This window comes from Carlito syrichta, unplaced genomic scaffold, assembly GCF_000164805.1.
Source record: "Carlito syrichta isolate Samal-C Ts95f unplaced genomic scaffold, Tarsius_syrichta-2.0.1 Scaffold308101, whole genome shotgun sequence".
NCBI lineage: Eukaryota > Metazoa > Chordata > Mammalia > Primates > Tarsiidae > Carlito > Carlito syrichta.
The window spans coordinates 80,676-97,086 of NW_007252197.1; the positions used below are offsets into that span (position 1 = coordinate 80,676).

The 16,411-nt window shown below is 48.4% G+C and overlaps 1 protein-coding gene across 2 annotated transcripts in view; it reads left to right on the forward strand.

The window, feature by feature from the left end:
- The first annotated feature begins 16,167 nt into the window (after positions 1 to 16,167).
- The window catches only part of LOC103267307 (TGF-beta-activated kinase 1 and MAP3K7-binding protein 1), a 94,256-nt gene continuing 94,012 nt past the window's right edge, over positions 16,168 to 16,411 (forward strand). For both annotated transcript variants that reach the window (XM_008064904.2, XM_008064905.2), the window contains exon 1: positions 16,168 to 16,263. In XM_008064904.2, the coding sequence (XP_008063095.1) occupies positions 16,231 to 16,263 (33 nt within the window). In that variant the 5' untranslated portion in view covers positions 16,168 to 16,230. The remainder of the gene's footprint in view (positions 16,264 to 16,411) is intronic.

Here is a 16,411-nt window from a genome sequence, read left to right on the forward strand (position 1 = left end):
TCAACCCACCTTTGACTTCCAGGTCGCTTCTGGCAGCTGCTCTCCAGCAGGCGCCAGTCCCATCACTCCGGGGCCAGATTCTCTCCCGCACTTAGGATTCAAGCACAGTCTACACAACGGCGCTTCCCACGTGGGCGGAAATGCGGAACTCCGAGGCTCACGCCCAAGCGAGCTCAATTCCATGAGACTCCACCCACTCCAGAACCATTGGGTTATTGCTTTATGAGTCGCTCACCATTGGCCCGCCACACTCGTCAAGCCCGCCCACCGGGGGAGGGGCCAAAAGAGGGGGGGCTCTGATTTACGGCCTCTACGCGACCCTAGGCCGGAAGCCTGCGGGTAGCTAGGCCGTCGCTTTCTTTTCCTCACTTCCTCCTCCTAGGTCCGAACGGAAAGAACGGAGCTAGCTTGGTGCCTCTTGTGGAGGTTTGTTTGTTTACACCAGTGATTCTTCCCTTTTCCCTCATTCGCTACTACTTGTCAATTAACACATTTTGTTAGTTCCGCCTCTAAAATATATCTTGAGTTTATTTTTCTCTGTCTTTACTGTCAGGTTTAGTCCAATTCTCCAGATTTTATTTATTATGAAAAATTTTTAAATTTCAAAAAATTTAATTTAGTTATTATGATTTTTTGAGTCGCAGTCTCACTCTGTCGCCCAGGCTGGAGTTCAGTGGCATCCTCACGGCCACCGCATCCTCGACCTACTGGTCTCAGGCGATCCTTCCGCAGTCCTTCCGCTTCAACCTTTCAAGTAGCTGGAACCACAGGTGCGCACCTGGTTTGTTTTTTTTTAAGAGAGATTTTTTTTTGAGTTGGAGTCTTACTCCGTCTCCCAGACTGCAGTGCAGTGGCCGCTCCCGGCCACCGCAGCCTCGACCTGCTGGGCTCCGGCGATCCTTCCGCCTCAGCCTTCCGAGTAGCCGGAATTACAGGCACGCGCTACCACGCCCGGCCGATTTTTTGATTTACTGTAGAGATGAGGTCTCCTCAAGTTGCCCAGGCGGGTCTCGATCCCGCGGGCTCAGGCAATCCACTCACCTCAGCCTCCCAAGGCATGGGATTACAGGCTGAGCCACCGAGCCCAGCTTATTCTACTTTTCAAAAGTAAAATCATTACTGTTGAAACCAGAGCCCCCCACCTTACATGTCCATGTGTACACCCACTCCCCCATCTCCATCCCCTATACCAGTATCTTTCCCTACCCCCAGAGGTAACCAAGGTCAGGAACTCTCTCATTCTTTCCAGCCCATTTCCATGCTCTTACATACATACTTACAGGACGCGGTTTTTACAGATAGTGGCCTCGAGCTGGCATGTTTACCCAGAGCCTCTAAAGTGGGAGACACTGCCAACCCTCGAGTTCAACACTGGAGGAGGCATACAGTCCCTGCCCTCCCAGAGATGATCATCCAAGGAGGGAGACAGAAGTTAAAGAAACATACAAGCAGAGGTGTTAATTGTGCCAGACGCTGGGGTGGGCTCAGCCAGAATGTCGGAAGATGCAATTGAGACCGCCCCTCTGAGCAAGTGACACCGCGAGCGCTCTTGAACGAGCAGGGTCTGCAGCCAGGGGACAGGCTGACGAGTTCAGAGGGGATGCGGAGGTCCCCGGCTGGGGAAGAGCTTGGGAGTCCGGGTGCGGCGGGCGCACAGAAGGAACAGGAGGATGCAGAGGAACCCGCCAGAGGGTCTTCATCGGTCCGACAACGCAAGGCCTGGAGAAAGTGATACGGAAAGCTACGAAGGGTGAGTGTGTACTCTCAAAAGGCTGCTCTGCTGGTCAGATGGCAGTCAAGAGACAGAAAGGTCACCATGACCGTGGCGGAAGTCACGATGTCATTGAAGAAGGAGCCGACCGGCAAACGATAAACTGAGCGGAGACGCGCGAGACACAAGCGTGAGAACGGCTCCCACCGGAAAGGGCGCTGGCGCTCAGGCCTGGTGGGCGGGGCCGGTGGGCGGGGCCGGTGGGCGGGGCCTCGGCGGGCCTGTCCGTCCTGGTGCTGGCCCCGCCCACACGCCGAGCTGGGAGAGGGCGAGAGCGGCGATAAGCCAATCGGGTTGTGATCAGCCGGAGCGGGCGAAAGCGGGAGGACGGTTCCGGAGCCGCGGGGTCCAGAGACAGTGGAGCGCGGGGGGTTGCCCGGCGCACCCGAATCTCTGTTCCGGTCCACCCAGGCTCTAAGTCTTTGCGGTAAGGAGGCGGAGGGCTACAGCTCCCTGCAACCAGAGGAGCCCGAGCAGCCCTGGAAGGCGGGTCTTGAGGCTGCAGCCATCCACCAACCGGGGGGACAGACCCTTGGGGTCTGGTTCCAGGCGGGAGCTGCCACCGGCTACTAAGCCCCACGCCCTGCGTGACTCCGGGCCTCACATATGACAGCTGCTCACCTGACGACCCCCACCCAAACCCTTTAACAGGGTTTGTTGCCTTCCCTCGAGTAAAGTGAAAGGTCATCCCCATATAACTTCTTAATTTTCAAGGCCTGGCGCCAAGTGAAAATGCAGAGTGGCTGGGTGCGGTGGAAAATGCAGAGTGGCTGGGTGCGGTGGCTCACGCCTGTAATCACAGCTGACACTGTACTCTAGCCTTGGCGACCCACTCGTGCATATGCTTCGTTGGCCCACTTGACTACTCTTAACAGAACAGAACCCAGGCTAAGGAAGGAGGATCACCCTGAGCCCAGGAGGTTCGAGGCTGTGGTGAGCCGGGATGCTGACACTGTACTCTAGCCTTGGCGACAGAGATCCCGACTCAAAAAAAAAGAAAAAAGAAGAAGAAAGTGCAGGCCCTCTTGTTCAAAAAGCAGTAAAAAAAAATTAATGCAGTTAAAGTTTCTAAAATAAAAAGCTTTTTACTTTCAAAATATTTTATTACATATAAAACGTAATAGGGGAATGAGTAGTACATGAGTAACACCATAAACTTAAAATAAAAAAATATATTTTTTGGTGTCTTCATTTTATATAACACAATAAATAATAATGCCTTAATAATATGATACCTTGATTGAACATACGATTTTTCTGGCTCTTTGTTCTGCAAACTCATTTATTAGATCATTAAAATTTATTCTTGTGACAGATTCGTTTTCCTCTGAAATCTATGTCACTCTTGGCAAATACAAGATCCCAAGTAACTTTTCATAAGTTTTAATTTCGAGAAGGCTCTTTCTGCCAATGCAATTGTTACTGTAACTGTAACAAATATTTTTTAGGCTGTCACATTTCTGATTTATATTTTTAAAAAAGATTTAACTCCATATTAATCAGTCTCATATATGTCTGAATTTAATTTTAAATGTCAAATTATACAATGACATTTTACTGTTTCCTCTGACATCTTTTGTAATTTATGTAGGTCATACAGGAAACTGAAAATTAATTATTTCTATATGCTTTTAATAATCTGTTTATGTATTTGATAGCTATATCTTCTATTACAAGGAAAATCAATTTCAAAATTGCCCTCATCTTTAATAATAAGGCTTCACATGAAAATATAATTATTTTCTGTAGAATGTGATGATCTTTTTTTTTTTTTTTTGAGTTGGAGTCTCACTCTGTCACCCAGACTAGAGTGCAGTGGTATGTTCGTGGCCTCCGCAGCCTCAACCTGCTAGGCTCAGGCAATCCTTCCGCCTCAGCCTTCCAAGTAGCTAGAACAACAGGCATGCGCCACCACGCCCAGCTAATTTTTTGATTTATTGTAGAGATTTGGTCTTGCCAAGTTGCCCAGGCTGGTCTTGAACCCTTGGGCTCAGACAATCCTCTTGCCTCAGTCTCCCAAAGTGCTGGGTTTACAGGCATGAGCCACCACACCCAGCCTGCAACGTTTATTTTGTAATAATTTACTGACAAGGTTTTCTGCCTGAGTGCTGGCAGCACCTGTGCCAGTCCCTCTCCTGGTGAGCTATATTTGTACAGATGCTACTGGGATGGGCTCTTTCATGTGGAGTCCTTTCTCTCCCCATGGCTTTGGTGATGGCATGGTACCATGCTGCCGCCACCAGTTTCTTCTGTTGCTACTTTCAGTCTGGGCACAGATCCTGGCTCCTGCTGTCCTCTCACAGTCCCACAGTGTCCCAGACTGTCCAGCCATGTGGGTGCACACAGGGTGGCCAGGCCAATTACTAGGCAACTGTGTTGCCCACTGTCCACTGTCCTTGCTGACCCACTCGTGCATATGCTTCGTTGGCCCACTTGACTACTCTTAACAGAACATAAGTTCATAAATAAAAATATTTTTTTAAATGTATTGTAGAGATGAGGTCTAGCCAAGTTGCCCAGACTGGTCTCAAACTCCTGGGCTCAGGCAATTCTCTTGCCTCTGCCTCCCAAAGTGCTGGGATTACAGACATGAGCCACTGTGCTGGGTGGCAAAAATACTATTTATTTTTTTACGAAACAAAGTCTCACTCTGTTGCCCAGGTTGGAGTGCACTGGCATAATCATATCTCACTGTAGCCTTGAAGTCCTGGACTCAAGCAATCCTTCCACCTCAGCCTCCAGAGTCACTGGGATTACCAGTGTGTATGCCACCATCCCTAGCTAATTTTTTAAAAAATTTTTAGAGAAAGGGGTCTTGCTATATTGCCTAGGCTAGACTTGAACTCCTGGCCTCCATGCTTAAAGAAATAATAATGGGATGGCCTTTCATTGGACTTGAGGGAAGTCATTAAATCCTGAAAGGGTTTTAACTAAGTCAGGACAATGGGAAAATAGGAAAACCCTTTCAAAGAAATACTAGAATTTCAGAATCAAGGCCTTCCAAACCTCGGCCTCCCAAAGTGTTGGGATTATAGGCGTGAGCCTCCATGCTCAGCCAACAATACAATTATTAAGAATTTTAAACCAGGTGTGGTAGCTCATGCCTGTTAATCCCAGCACTAGGGAGGCCAAGGCAAGAGGATTACCTGAGTCTAGGGTTTCGAGACCAGCCTGGGCAACTTGGTGAGACCTTGTCTCTACAATAAATCAAAAAATTAGCCAGGTGTGGTGGCACACGCCTATAGTTTCAGCTACTTGGAAGGCTGCGGTAGAAGGATCTCTTGAGTCCAGCAAGTCGAGGCTTCGGTGACCTCGAGCATGCCCCTGCACTCCAGCCTGGGCAACAGAGGGAGACTCCAACCCAAAAGGAAAAAAAATGAAAGAAAAGAATTTTCCGACAGTGAAGGCAGAGCAGGGGCCTGTGTGACTGCATGGGTCTCACACCCAGAAGTGCAGCTCTGCTGCATTGGAACGCTGATTGCAGGCCCCTTGGCATCTCCCCTTTATTCCGTTCTGCATTTTTTTCTCTCCTTTCAGTCTCCTTGTCAATTAGATAGCTACGTTTGCCTGTGGGCCAGAGTTACATAGAGGCTTCTAGAACATTATCTAGTTCACTTGTTTCAACACCTGTGATGGGGCACCAAGTGCTCCCATTCTACAGATGAGGAGCTGGGCCAAAGAGAAGCAGTGCAGCAGGGGCACGCGGGGCAAAGCCTGACCTGAACTGTGGTGTCCAGCTTTAATACCCATGGTCTTAGCCACTTGCTGCCTTTTGTTAAACTATTTTAGTATTTCGGTAACTCGCATATCCTTAAAGCCTTTTTTTAATGTGAAAATCCCCCCAGCTGTGCTGTTTTTGGATCTGCAAAGGCTTCAGCTTTGGTGACCCATCTGTTCTTCTCTGTGCTTACCCAGCACTAGGGTCTTCCCAAACCCTGTCCCAGTTATGTGACCTAGAAATGCTATTTCAAAAGTTGGTGTGATCTCGGACAAAACTAAATGTGCTTTTGCTTAAGGCTTTTCAAAAATCACAGCAGGCAGGACGTGTTGGTTCACAACCATAATCCCAGTACTTTGAGAGGCCAAGGCAAGAAGATTGCCTGAGCCCAGGTATTTGAGACCAGCCTGGGCAACTTGGTGAGACCTCGTCTCTACACTAAATCACAAAATTAGCTGAGTGTGGTGGCACACGCCTGTAGTCGCAGCTACCCAGGAGGCTGAGGCAGAAGGATCACCTGAGCCCAGCAGGTTGAGGCTACGGTGAGACGTGAGCATGCCACTGCACTCCAGCCTGGACAACAGAGTGAGACCAACTCAGAAAAAAGTTACATCAATTGGACAGTGGCATAATTTGCTGACAAGGTTTACTGTCTGCATGCTGGCAGTACCTGTGCCAGTCCCTCACCTGGTGAGCTATATTTGTGCAGATGCTACCGGGACGGACTCTTTCATATGGAGTGCCTTCTTTCACCATAGCCTTGGTGATGGCATGGCACCAGTGTCCATCGGGAGGCTTCCCAGGCCCTTCTTTGGGCTGCCTCCTTCCATATTGCCTTCCTTGGGAGCCTATCTGGTCTCACAGTTTTATTATTATTATTATTATTATTATTGTTATTATTATCATCATCATCATCACTATTGAGTTGGGGTCTCACTGTGTTGTCCAGGCTGGAGTGTAGTTGCATGGTCATGGCTCACCACAGTCTTAACCTCCTGGGCTCAGGTGATTTATCCAACCTCAGCCTTGGTAGTAGCTGGGACTACAGGCGTGCACCACAGCCAGCTAGTTTTTAAAATTTTTTTTGTAGCGATGAGGTCTTGCTACATTGCCTAGGCTGATCTCAAACTCCTGGGCTCAAGTGATCCTCCCACTTCGGCCTTCCAAAGTTCTGGGATTACAGGCTTGAGCGACCACACCTGGCCACACAACATTTTTTTTTTTTTTTTTTTATGACTTGGAGTCTCACTTCGTCGCCCAAACTGGAGTGCAGTGGCATGCTCATGGCTCACTGCAGCCTTGATCTTCTGAATTCAGGCAATCCTCCTGGGTAGCTGGGACTACAGGTGCAAGTCACACACCTGGCTAATTAAAAAAAAAATTTTTTTGTAAAGGTCTTGCTCTGTTGCCTAGGCTGGACTCGAATCCCGAATCTGAAACAATCCTCCCATCCCAGCCTCCAAAAGTGCTGGAATTACAGGTGTGAGCCACCACACCCAACCTGAATTCTTTATACTGCATGAAAGTGTCAAATGAAGTAATGATTATCACTGAAGTGAATATTTTTGTCAATTTAGGGCAGGGAAAGTCTTTGTCAGCAAAACACAGAAGGTAGAGACCATAAAGGAAAATATCAGCTGGGCATAGTGACTCAAACCTGTATCCCAGCACTTTGGGAGGCCAAGGTGAGAGGACTGCCTGAGCCCAGGGGTTCGAGACCAGCCTGGGCAACTTGGTGAGATCTTGTCTCTACAATAAATCAAAAAATTAGCTGGGCATGGTGGCGTGTGCCTGTAGTTCCAACTACATGGAAGGCTGAAACAGAAGGATTGCCTGAACACAGCAGGTTGAGGCTGCAGTGGCCATGAGTGTGCCACTGTACTCCAGCCTGGGCAACCAACCGAGTGAGACTCTGACTCAAAAAAAAAGGAAAATATCAAGAGATTTGGCTATGTAAAAACGTAAATGTTAAATTAGCCAGCATGGTGTGTGTGCCTGTAGTTCTTGCTTCTTAGGATGCTGAGGCAGAAGGATCGCCTAAGCCCAGGAGGTCGAGGCTACTGTGAACAGTGATTGTTGTGATCATGCCACTGCACTCCAGCCTAAGTGACAGTGTGGCCTCGACTCAAAAAAAAGAAACGTATAGTATGTAAAAATTAAATAAATAAACAGAAAATAAAAATTAAAAACAGAGAAGAAATATTTCCAATATATTAGCAGACAAGAAATATAGGCTCATCATAGAAACAGACAACTTACATAGGAAGAAATATAAGTGGGTCAATATATGTATCCCAAAAAGTTCAATTTTCCTAGTAATCAGAGAAATGCAAATTAAAACAAATTGAGGAATCATTTTTAATCTACCACATTATAAAACATTTGGGTTTTTTTTTTTAATTTTTTTTAAGAGTAAAGGTCTTATTATGTTGCCAAGGCTGATCTTGAACTCCTGGGCTCAAACAATTCTCCCACCTCAGCCTCCCAAAGTGCTGGTATTACAGGCATGAGCCACCTCACCCAGCCTCAAACATCTGTTTTAATGAAATGATCCGCTGGGAGTGGTAGTTTATGCCTATAATTGCAGCACTTTGCAAGGTAAAAGCAAGAGGATTGCCTGAGCCCAGGGGTTCAAGACCAGGGGTTCAAGACCTCGTCTCTACAATAAACCAAAAAATTAGCCAGGTGTGAGGCACATGACTGTAGTACCAGCTACTTGGAAGGCTGAGACAGAAGGATGGCCTGAGCCCAGCAAGTCAAGGCTGTGATGGCCGTGAGCGTGCCACTGCATGCCAGCCTGGGCAACAAAGTGAGACTCCAACTCAAAAAAAAAGAAATAAGGCATTACACAGGGGAAACTATTAAGCAAGGCTGTATCTTTACATGGGATACCATATGGAAAGTAAGCACTTGATTGTAGAAGAATAATGCAGTAGCTGGGCTCAGTGGCTCAGCCTGTATTCCCGCGCCTTTGGGAGACTGAGGTGAGTGGAATGCCTGAGACCGCGGGTTCGAGACCCGCCTGGGCAGGCGAGACCTCATCTCTACAATAAATCAAAAAATTAGCCGGGCGTGGTAGCACGCGCCTATAGTTCCCTCTACTTGGAAGGCTGAGGTGGAAGGCTCGCCGGAGCCCAGCGGGTCGAGGCTGCGGTGGCCGGTAGCAGCCACTGCACTCCAGTCTGGGCGACAGTGAGACTCCAACTCAAAAAAAAAAAGAATAATGCAGTAAAAGCATTCACAGTATAGCAGGATGAGGTGGCTCACACCTATAATCCTAGCACTTTGGGAGGCAGAGGCGAGAGGATTGCCTAAGTCTGAGGGTTCAAGACCAGCCTGGGCAACATGGCAAGACCTTGTCTCTACAATAAATCAAAAAATTAGCGCGGTGTGGTGGTGCAGGCCTGTCGTTCCAGCTACTTAGAAGATTGAGGCAGAAGGATCACCTGAGCCCAGCAGGTAAAGGCTGCGGTGGCAGTGAGTGTGCCACTGCACTCCAGGCTAGGCAACGGAGTGAGACTCTCACTCAAAAAAAAAAAAAAAAATAGTTCACAATATGATAGTCCATGGAAAAAAAAACAGGTGATAAAATATGTACAATGATATCTAATTTTTGTAAAAGAACGTATGGATTATAATATATATCACATATATTATATATAAGGATATTTGCTAAATTGTTGACAATAATTACATCTACATGGTGGTGGGTTCATGTAGATATAATTATCCTTTTTCTCTACTTTTATTTGTCTTTTGTTTTCTACATTAAATGTGTATTATTTATAAGATGTAAAACATCATTAAAAATTCTTTTTTAAAATTGTTATTAGCCGGGCTTGGTGGCTCAGCCTGTAATCCCGCGCCTTTGGGAGGCTGAGGTGAATAGATTGCCTGAGCCCAAGGGTTCGAGACCCGCCTGGGCAGCGAGACCTCATCTCTACAATAAATCAAAAAATCAACCAGGTGTGGTAGCACATGCCTGTAATTCCGGCTACTGGGAAGGCTGAGGCGGAAGGATCGCCGGAGCCTAGCAGGCGAAGCTGCTGTGGCTGGGAGTGGCCACTGCAATCCAGTCTGGGCGACCGAGTGAAACTCCAACTCAAAAAAAAAATAAAAATAAAAATAAAATAAAATTTTTATTTATTTACAATTTTTTTTCAGAGTCAGAGTCTCACTCTGTTGCCCAAAGTGGAGTTCAGTAGCACAATCACGGCTCACTGCAGCCTCAGCCTCCTGGACTTCAGGCGATCCTTCTGCTTCAGCCTCCCAAAGTGCTAGGATTACAGGCATGAGTCACAGTGCCTGGCCTTCATTTGTAGTTTTTATCAGTTCTCCTGAGGCAGCACGAGGGACACAGTGTGAAGATGAGTACCCTGGAAACTATCTGCAAGGTGTAATCCAAGAGAAGTAGAAAGCTTCAAGGGTGACGACACTCCAGTCTCTCGCCACCACCCACAGTCCATTCTGCACCCAGGGGTTGGAGCGACTTCCCTCAAATCCAGATCTGATCATGCCCCAGCAGTCTGGGCACTTGGGAGAACAATGTGATCCCCAAAGTGCCACTGGTCCAGCCCCTGCCTCCCACCCCGGCTAGCTGTGGCTCACTCTCTAAGCCTCATCAATACTCATGCCAGCCACACCATCAGTTTTGAGACTTTGCTCTTGCCACTACCTCTAATGTTATTATCATTAATTTTATTCAATAGCATTTAAGCTACTAGACATCAGGAGACGAGTACACATTAGTCACAGACTTCAGCTTCTCTTCTGGGGAGGGAATCCATGAGTTTTCCATTTGGGCAGGCCAGTTGCGTGATGTTAAGCAGAATCCAAACCTTGTTATTGACTATAGAGAGAATAAGTATGGTTTAAGGAGATGCTTGTTGGTGCTAAGTTGATGCGAAGTGGATTTGTGATGGTTAATTTTAAGTGTCACTGAGACTAGGCTGAGAATCCAGAGAGTTGTGAAACATAATTTCTGGTGTGGCCTTGCAAGTGTTTCCCAAAAGTGTGAGCATGTGAATCAGGAAGACCGAGTAGAGATGATCCTCTCTCACGAATATGGACAATTATCATTCATTCAGGGTCCAAATAGAACAAACAGGGAAGTCCCTGCCCTCACATGTCACATGACCACCTCCCCTGCCTTCTTCAGGCTGCAGCTAAGATCTCACCTCCTGTGGGAAGCCTTCCTTGACTTCCTAAGGCAGAGGCAGTGGCCCCTCAGTGCACCCTAGTCCCATCCTGGCACTCACTACACTGCTCTGACAGGGCCTGTTCCTTGTCTGTTTCCCTGCTGGACAGTGAGTTCCCTGAGGGCAGGGACTATGCTTACATTTCTATTTTGAATTTTTTACAATGAAAAAATTCAAATATACACAAAAAAGAGACAGAATGGTCCCATGAAGCCCCACCCATCCCCTCATCCCACATTCCATAGTGATCAAGATTTTTTTCCCACTGGTTATACCTCTCCCTTTTTTTCCCTTTGCTAAAGTTTTATTAAATGAATAGTCTCCTACTTGTGTTGGTCTATTTTTTGTTGCTCTAAAGGAGTACCTGAGGCTGGGCACTCTATAAAGAAAGGAGGTTTCTTTGGCTCACAGTTATGCAGACTGTATGGCCAGCATCTGCTTCTCGTGAGGCCTCAGCAAAATTATAGTCAGGGCAGAAGGCAAAGGGTAGCAGGCGTGTCACATGGCGAGAGTGGAAACAAGAGAATGGCAGTACCAGGCTCTTTTAAACAACCAGCTTTCACGTGAATAGAGAACTCACTTGTTACCGTGAGAAAGGCACCAAGTCACTCGTAAGGGGTCTGTCTTCTGTGACCCAAACACCTCTCACTAGGCCCCACCTCCAACAATGGGGACCACATTTCAACAAGAGATTTGGAGGGGACAGACATCCAAACTGTAGCACCTCCTAAATGTAGCACCATCATGCTTCTCTAAGAAACCAGCAAATCGTTTTCAAATGCATGAGCAACTGTTCATTGCAGACTGTTTACAGTGGCCCTCAACTGGAAACAAGTTTTCTAACTAATGATCTGAAAATGATGGTGTTTCCAGTCAAAGGAATATGATGCATCCATTAAAACCATCAACACACTCAACCTGTAATCCCAGCATTTTGGGAGGCCGAGGTGAGTGGATTGCCCAAGCCTGTGGGTTCAAGACCCAGCCAGGCAACTTGGCGAGACCTCGTCTCTCCATTAAATCAAAAATTAGCCAGGTGTGGTAGCATGTGCTTGTAGTTCCAGCTACTTGGAAGGCTGAGGCGGAAGGATTGCCGGAGCCCAGCAGGTTGAGGCTGCGGTGGCCAGGAGTGTGCCACTGCATTCCAGCCTGCATGATGGAGTGAGACTCCAACTCACACACAAAAAAAATCCCATCAACACGAAAACCACTCAGTCACATGGCAAAATACTTACGATCAAGAAAAAAATAGGTTGCCTGTGGTAGTTCATGCTTGTAATCCCAGCACTTTGGATTGCCTGGGCCTAGGAGCCATGATTTTGGTGATCCATGATCATGTCACCATATTCCAGCCTGGGCAACACAGTGAAACTACAACTCAGGAAAAAAAAAAAAGGAAAGAGGCTGGGTACGATGGTTCATACCTATAATCCTAGCACTTTGGAAGGCTGAGGTGAGAGGATTTCCTGAGCCCACAGGTTTGAGACCAGCCAGGGCAACTTGGCGATACCTCATCTCTACAATAAATTTTTTAAAAATTAGCCAGGCATGGTGGTGCATGCCTGTAGTTCCAGCTGCTTGGAAGCCTGAGATGGAAGGATCGCCTGAGCCCAGCCGGTCAAGGCTGCGATGGCTGTGAGTGTGCTACTGCCACTCCACTCCAGCCTGGGTGACAGAGTGAGACTCCAACTCAAAAAAAAAAAAAAGGGAAAGAAAGAAAGAAACAGGAAGGCAAATAGTCCAGTCCAGGGCAGTCCCTGTACTCTCATTTGGCAGTCAGGCCAAAACTTCCGCCCCCACTCCCCATCAAAACAGAGTGGGCAGAAAGGGAGGTGGCGATGAGGATGAGGATGGTGGGATAATGGGCAAATGTTTTTCTCCCTTCACAAGAGACTTCAGTGTCTTTACTTTAAGCTGCTATCTGCAAACCAGAGTTGCTGCAGTGAAGTCAAACAAAGGACTGATTGGAATCTTCTGGGGAGAATCTCTAGGAAGCTGCACAGAAAACCTCACCGCAGATCTCATGACAAGGGCAGGTTCCAACTTTCCTTGCAAAGCTCTTCTTGGTTTTCAGGAGGTGGCCCAAGGTGCCACATGGCTGTTTATTCTGTCTGGCATCTGGGTCATGGTGTAGTTATCTGATGTGCATTTCACAGTGCACCGGGAACTCATGTCCACGCCAGGCAGCCCGCCCACCTGGGCACCCATGATAGGGCCTGGATCTCACTCAGGTTGTTAATCAGTTAGCAAGGCCCGTGGTTGTGTTATCTTTGTTCCTCTGGCAGAATCTTGTCTTGAATGGAGTGCCAACCCCCGTGTGACACACACAGTTATCCTGAAGAAACCAGGATCCATCTTACAACTGGGTTTCCAGGCACACAGCAGACTTCCTGGCTATTCATTCCCCCCACCTCTTGGGAGCTAAATGCCCTGCAAACAGGAAGTGCTGACTTAATGTTTGTTCTCCAAATTGCTGTACTGAGCCTAGTGTTCTCTTCTTGGAAAACCAGACCCCAGAAATTTTGGAGGGATTACCTGCCACAGTGCGTTGTTTAGGGAGTCAGGTGTGGAAAGAGGGGTGAGTAGAGTGCAGAACCCCCAAACTATGGCCCTTTAAATAGCCTGAAGACCTTGGAATGGCCTGTGCCTTGGTTTCCTCATTTACCAATGTGTTCATTAATCGCTAACTCTTTAAGCAGTTTGATGTTACAAGCATTTGCTGACTAGCTCCTCTAGAGCCTGTGAGGAAATTCAGAGTGAAATGCCACAGTTCCTGCCCTCAGAAACTTCACTGCAAATAATACCTGTAATTTAAATTTTTTAATTTTTCTTTCTTTTTTTTTTTTTAGTCACGTTCTCACTCTGTCCCCATGCTGGAGTACAGCGGCACAATCACAGCTTGCCACAGCCTGGGCCTCTGGCGCTCAGGTGATCCTACTGCCTCAGCCTCCTAAGTAGCTGGGACTACAGGCGTGCCCCACCACATCTGGCTAATTTTTTGATTTTTTGTCAAGACGAGGTCTTGCTATGCGGCCTAGACTGATCTCAAACTCCTGGACTCAAGCAATCCTCCCACAGTGCTGGGATTACAGATATAAACCACTGTGCCCGGCCAGACAGTCAAGCTGTAATCCCTGCACTGCACGTCCATTTTAGAGGAGAACACTGAGGCTCAGGGAAGGGAAGTGGCTTGTCCAAAGTCACATAGATGACAGGAGAGGGAGCTGGGATTAGAATAGAGGTGGGTTGGGCTCCCAGACTCTCCCACACCTGGGCCCTTCCAGTCCCTGGCAGAGACTCCTCACAGCCTTTTGGTATCCATTTTCCAATCCTTCTTTAGCATCAAAACCCATGTATAGCTGGCACACGGTAGCTCAGCCTAAAGCCTACATTTCCAGACCTCCCTTCCAGCTGGATGTGGCCAGGGGGCTAGAATATAGCCAATGAGATGTAAATAGGAATGTCATGCGGAACCTCTGGAGGTCTCCTTAAAAGGGAAACGAGGGCCGGGCTCGGTGGCTCAGCCTGTAATCCCAGCACTTTGGGAGGCCGAGGTGAGTGGATTGCCTGAGCCCGCGGGTTCGAGACCCGCCTGGGCAACTTGGCGAGACCTCATCTCTACAATAAATCAAACATCTGCTGCACCTGCCGGGCGTGGTAGTGCGCACCTGTAGTTCCAGCTACTTGGAAGGCTGAGGCAGAAGGATCGCCAGAGCCCAGCAGGTCGAGGCTGTGGTGGCCGTGAGCGGCTATTGCACTCCAGTCTGGGTGACAGAGTGAGATTCCAACTCAAAAAAAAAGGGAAAAGTGATGGCCTGCAAATAACACTTGTTTAATTTTTTTAAAGGGAGTGTGGGGGGTGCCATCCTCCTACCTTCCTCTTTCTGGCTGGCTGAACCTGGACAGAATGGCTGGAGTCCAAATAGCCATCTTGGACCACAAGCTACACTGGTAGGGCAGCAAGATGGTGAGTCATAGACTACTCCCTCTTTTAATCATCAGCACTTCTCTATTAAGCCTTCCCTTCAGCGTTTACACAGGCTCAAGTTCCTCCCAACCTAAAAAACAAACGAAAACCCTTCCTCAACCCCACGAGCCCCTCTCTGCTCCTCTTCACAACCCATCAGCTGGGAAGGACTGCCTTTTCTTAAGGTCTCTGTGTCTCCATTTCCCAGCCATCCTCAACTCACTGCATTTGACTTCTGTCCTGCCATTCCATCTGAATCGCCCAGGACACAGACCACCAGACCTCTAAGTCTAATGGATTTCCTTCAGTTATCTTCTCCCGAGATCTCTCAAAAGCATCTCACATTTACCCATGCCCACCTTAGACACTCCTCACCTCCGTCCTGCTTTGTGTTCCCCCTGACTCCCAGCTGCTCATTTTCTGATGCCTTTGCAGGCTTCACCTCTGCTCTCAGCTCTAGTACCTTCTATCTAATGACCAACCTGACTTCTAGCATGTCTCAAAAACACTTCAAACCCAACATGTCCAAACTGATTTCATGGTTGTTCTCTTCTCCCTCCCCCCAAACCTAGTTTTTTGTGTGTGTGCCAGAAATCTAGGAGAATCTGACACAGCTCTTCCCACCACCATCCACAACTGAGCCATGATCAAGCCCTGACAATTTCATCTTCTAAATAAAATCTACCCACTGCCATCAATCACCTCTTGCCTAAAATTATTACAATTCCTTCATTGGTTTTCCTGTCTCCACTCCAATCCCCCTAAAAGTCTGTTTTGTTCACAGTAGTCAAAGGGATCTTTCTACCAATGGGACTCTGTCTCAATGGCTGGCTTAGAAGTGAAAACTTCCTTCTGTCCTCCAGATGAATAGCCAAACTCTTGCCTGGGGCAAACTTAGTCAGAGTTGGCTCCTACACCCTATTCATTTCCCTGCTTCTCCATTTGTGTTCCATGCTTCTTGAACCTACAGACTCCCTTCCCCAGGGCCTTTGCACTAGCCCCACCTGGCCAGCTTTTTGATGTTGCCAGTTAACGCCACTCCCAGGCCACCACCCATAAACTTCTCTTCCTAGCGTTGAGAACCATTTGGACTGTCTTATGTATGTGAACGCTGCCCTCCCTAATTAAAATGTAAGCTTTCTGAAGGCCTGTCTTGATCGCTGCAGCACCCACTGGAGGGCCTGGCACGGTCACCCAAGGAGCGTTTGTTGAGTGAGTAATTCACTCAACAAATGTCCCTACCGTGTTCATAAAGAACCTTAACCTGGAGCCTTAGGCGCCCATCTGAAAGGCAGCCTGGAGAAAGTGCGCAGATAAAAACAGGCGAGGAGCAGTCCGGTGACGCCCTTGAAAGGGCTCTGCATCTTCCCTTTCAGCTCCACAAGAGAAAAGGTGGAGCGGCGCGCCTGCGCACTCGCTCCGCCACGGCGCCACGGCCCCACGCCCGTTCGGCCGTGGGGTGGCGCTGGGCGCATGCTCCCTGGCAGCACGGTCCTCCGCGCCTCCCTCAGGCCGCTCTAGCCGTCTTTCTCGCTGCTCTGCCTGGAGGCGGGCCCACCCGCAGGGTCCCACCAAGATGGCGGCGCAGAGGAGGAGCCTGCTGCAGAGTGTGAGGAAGCGGCCCGCTCTCTGGGATGGGGGTTGGAAGCCTTGGGGGGGCGGGGGGCTGTCGGGTGCAAGAACGGCTCCCTCTCCGCTTTCGGACCGCCTCTCTCTCTGCGGCGGGGAGTGACCGCCCTCCTCCCCGCTTCTTGGGC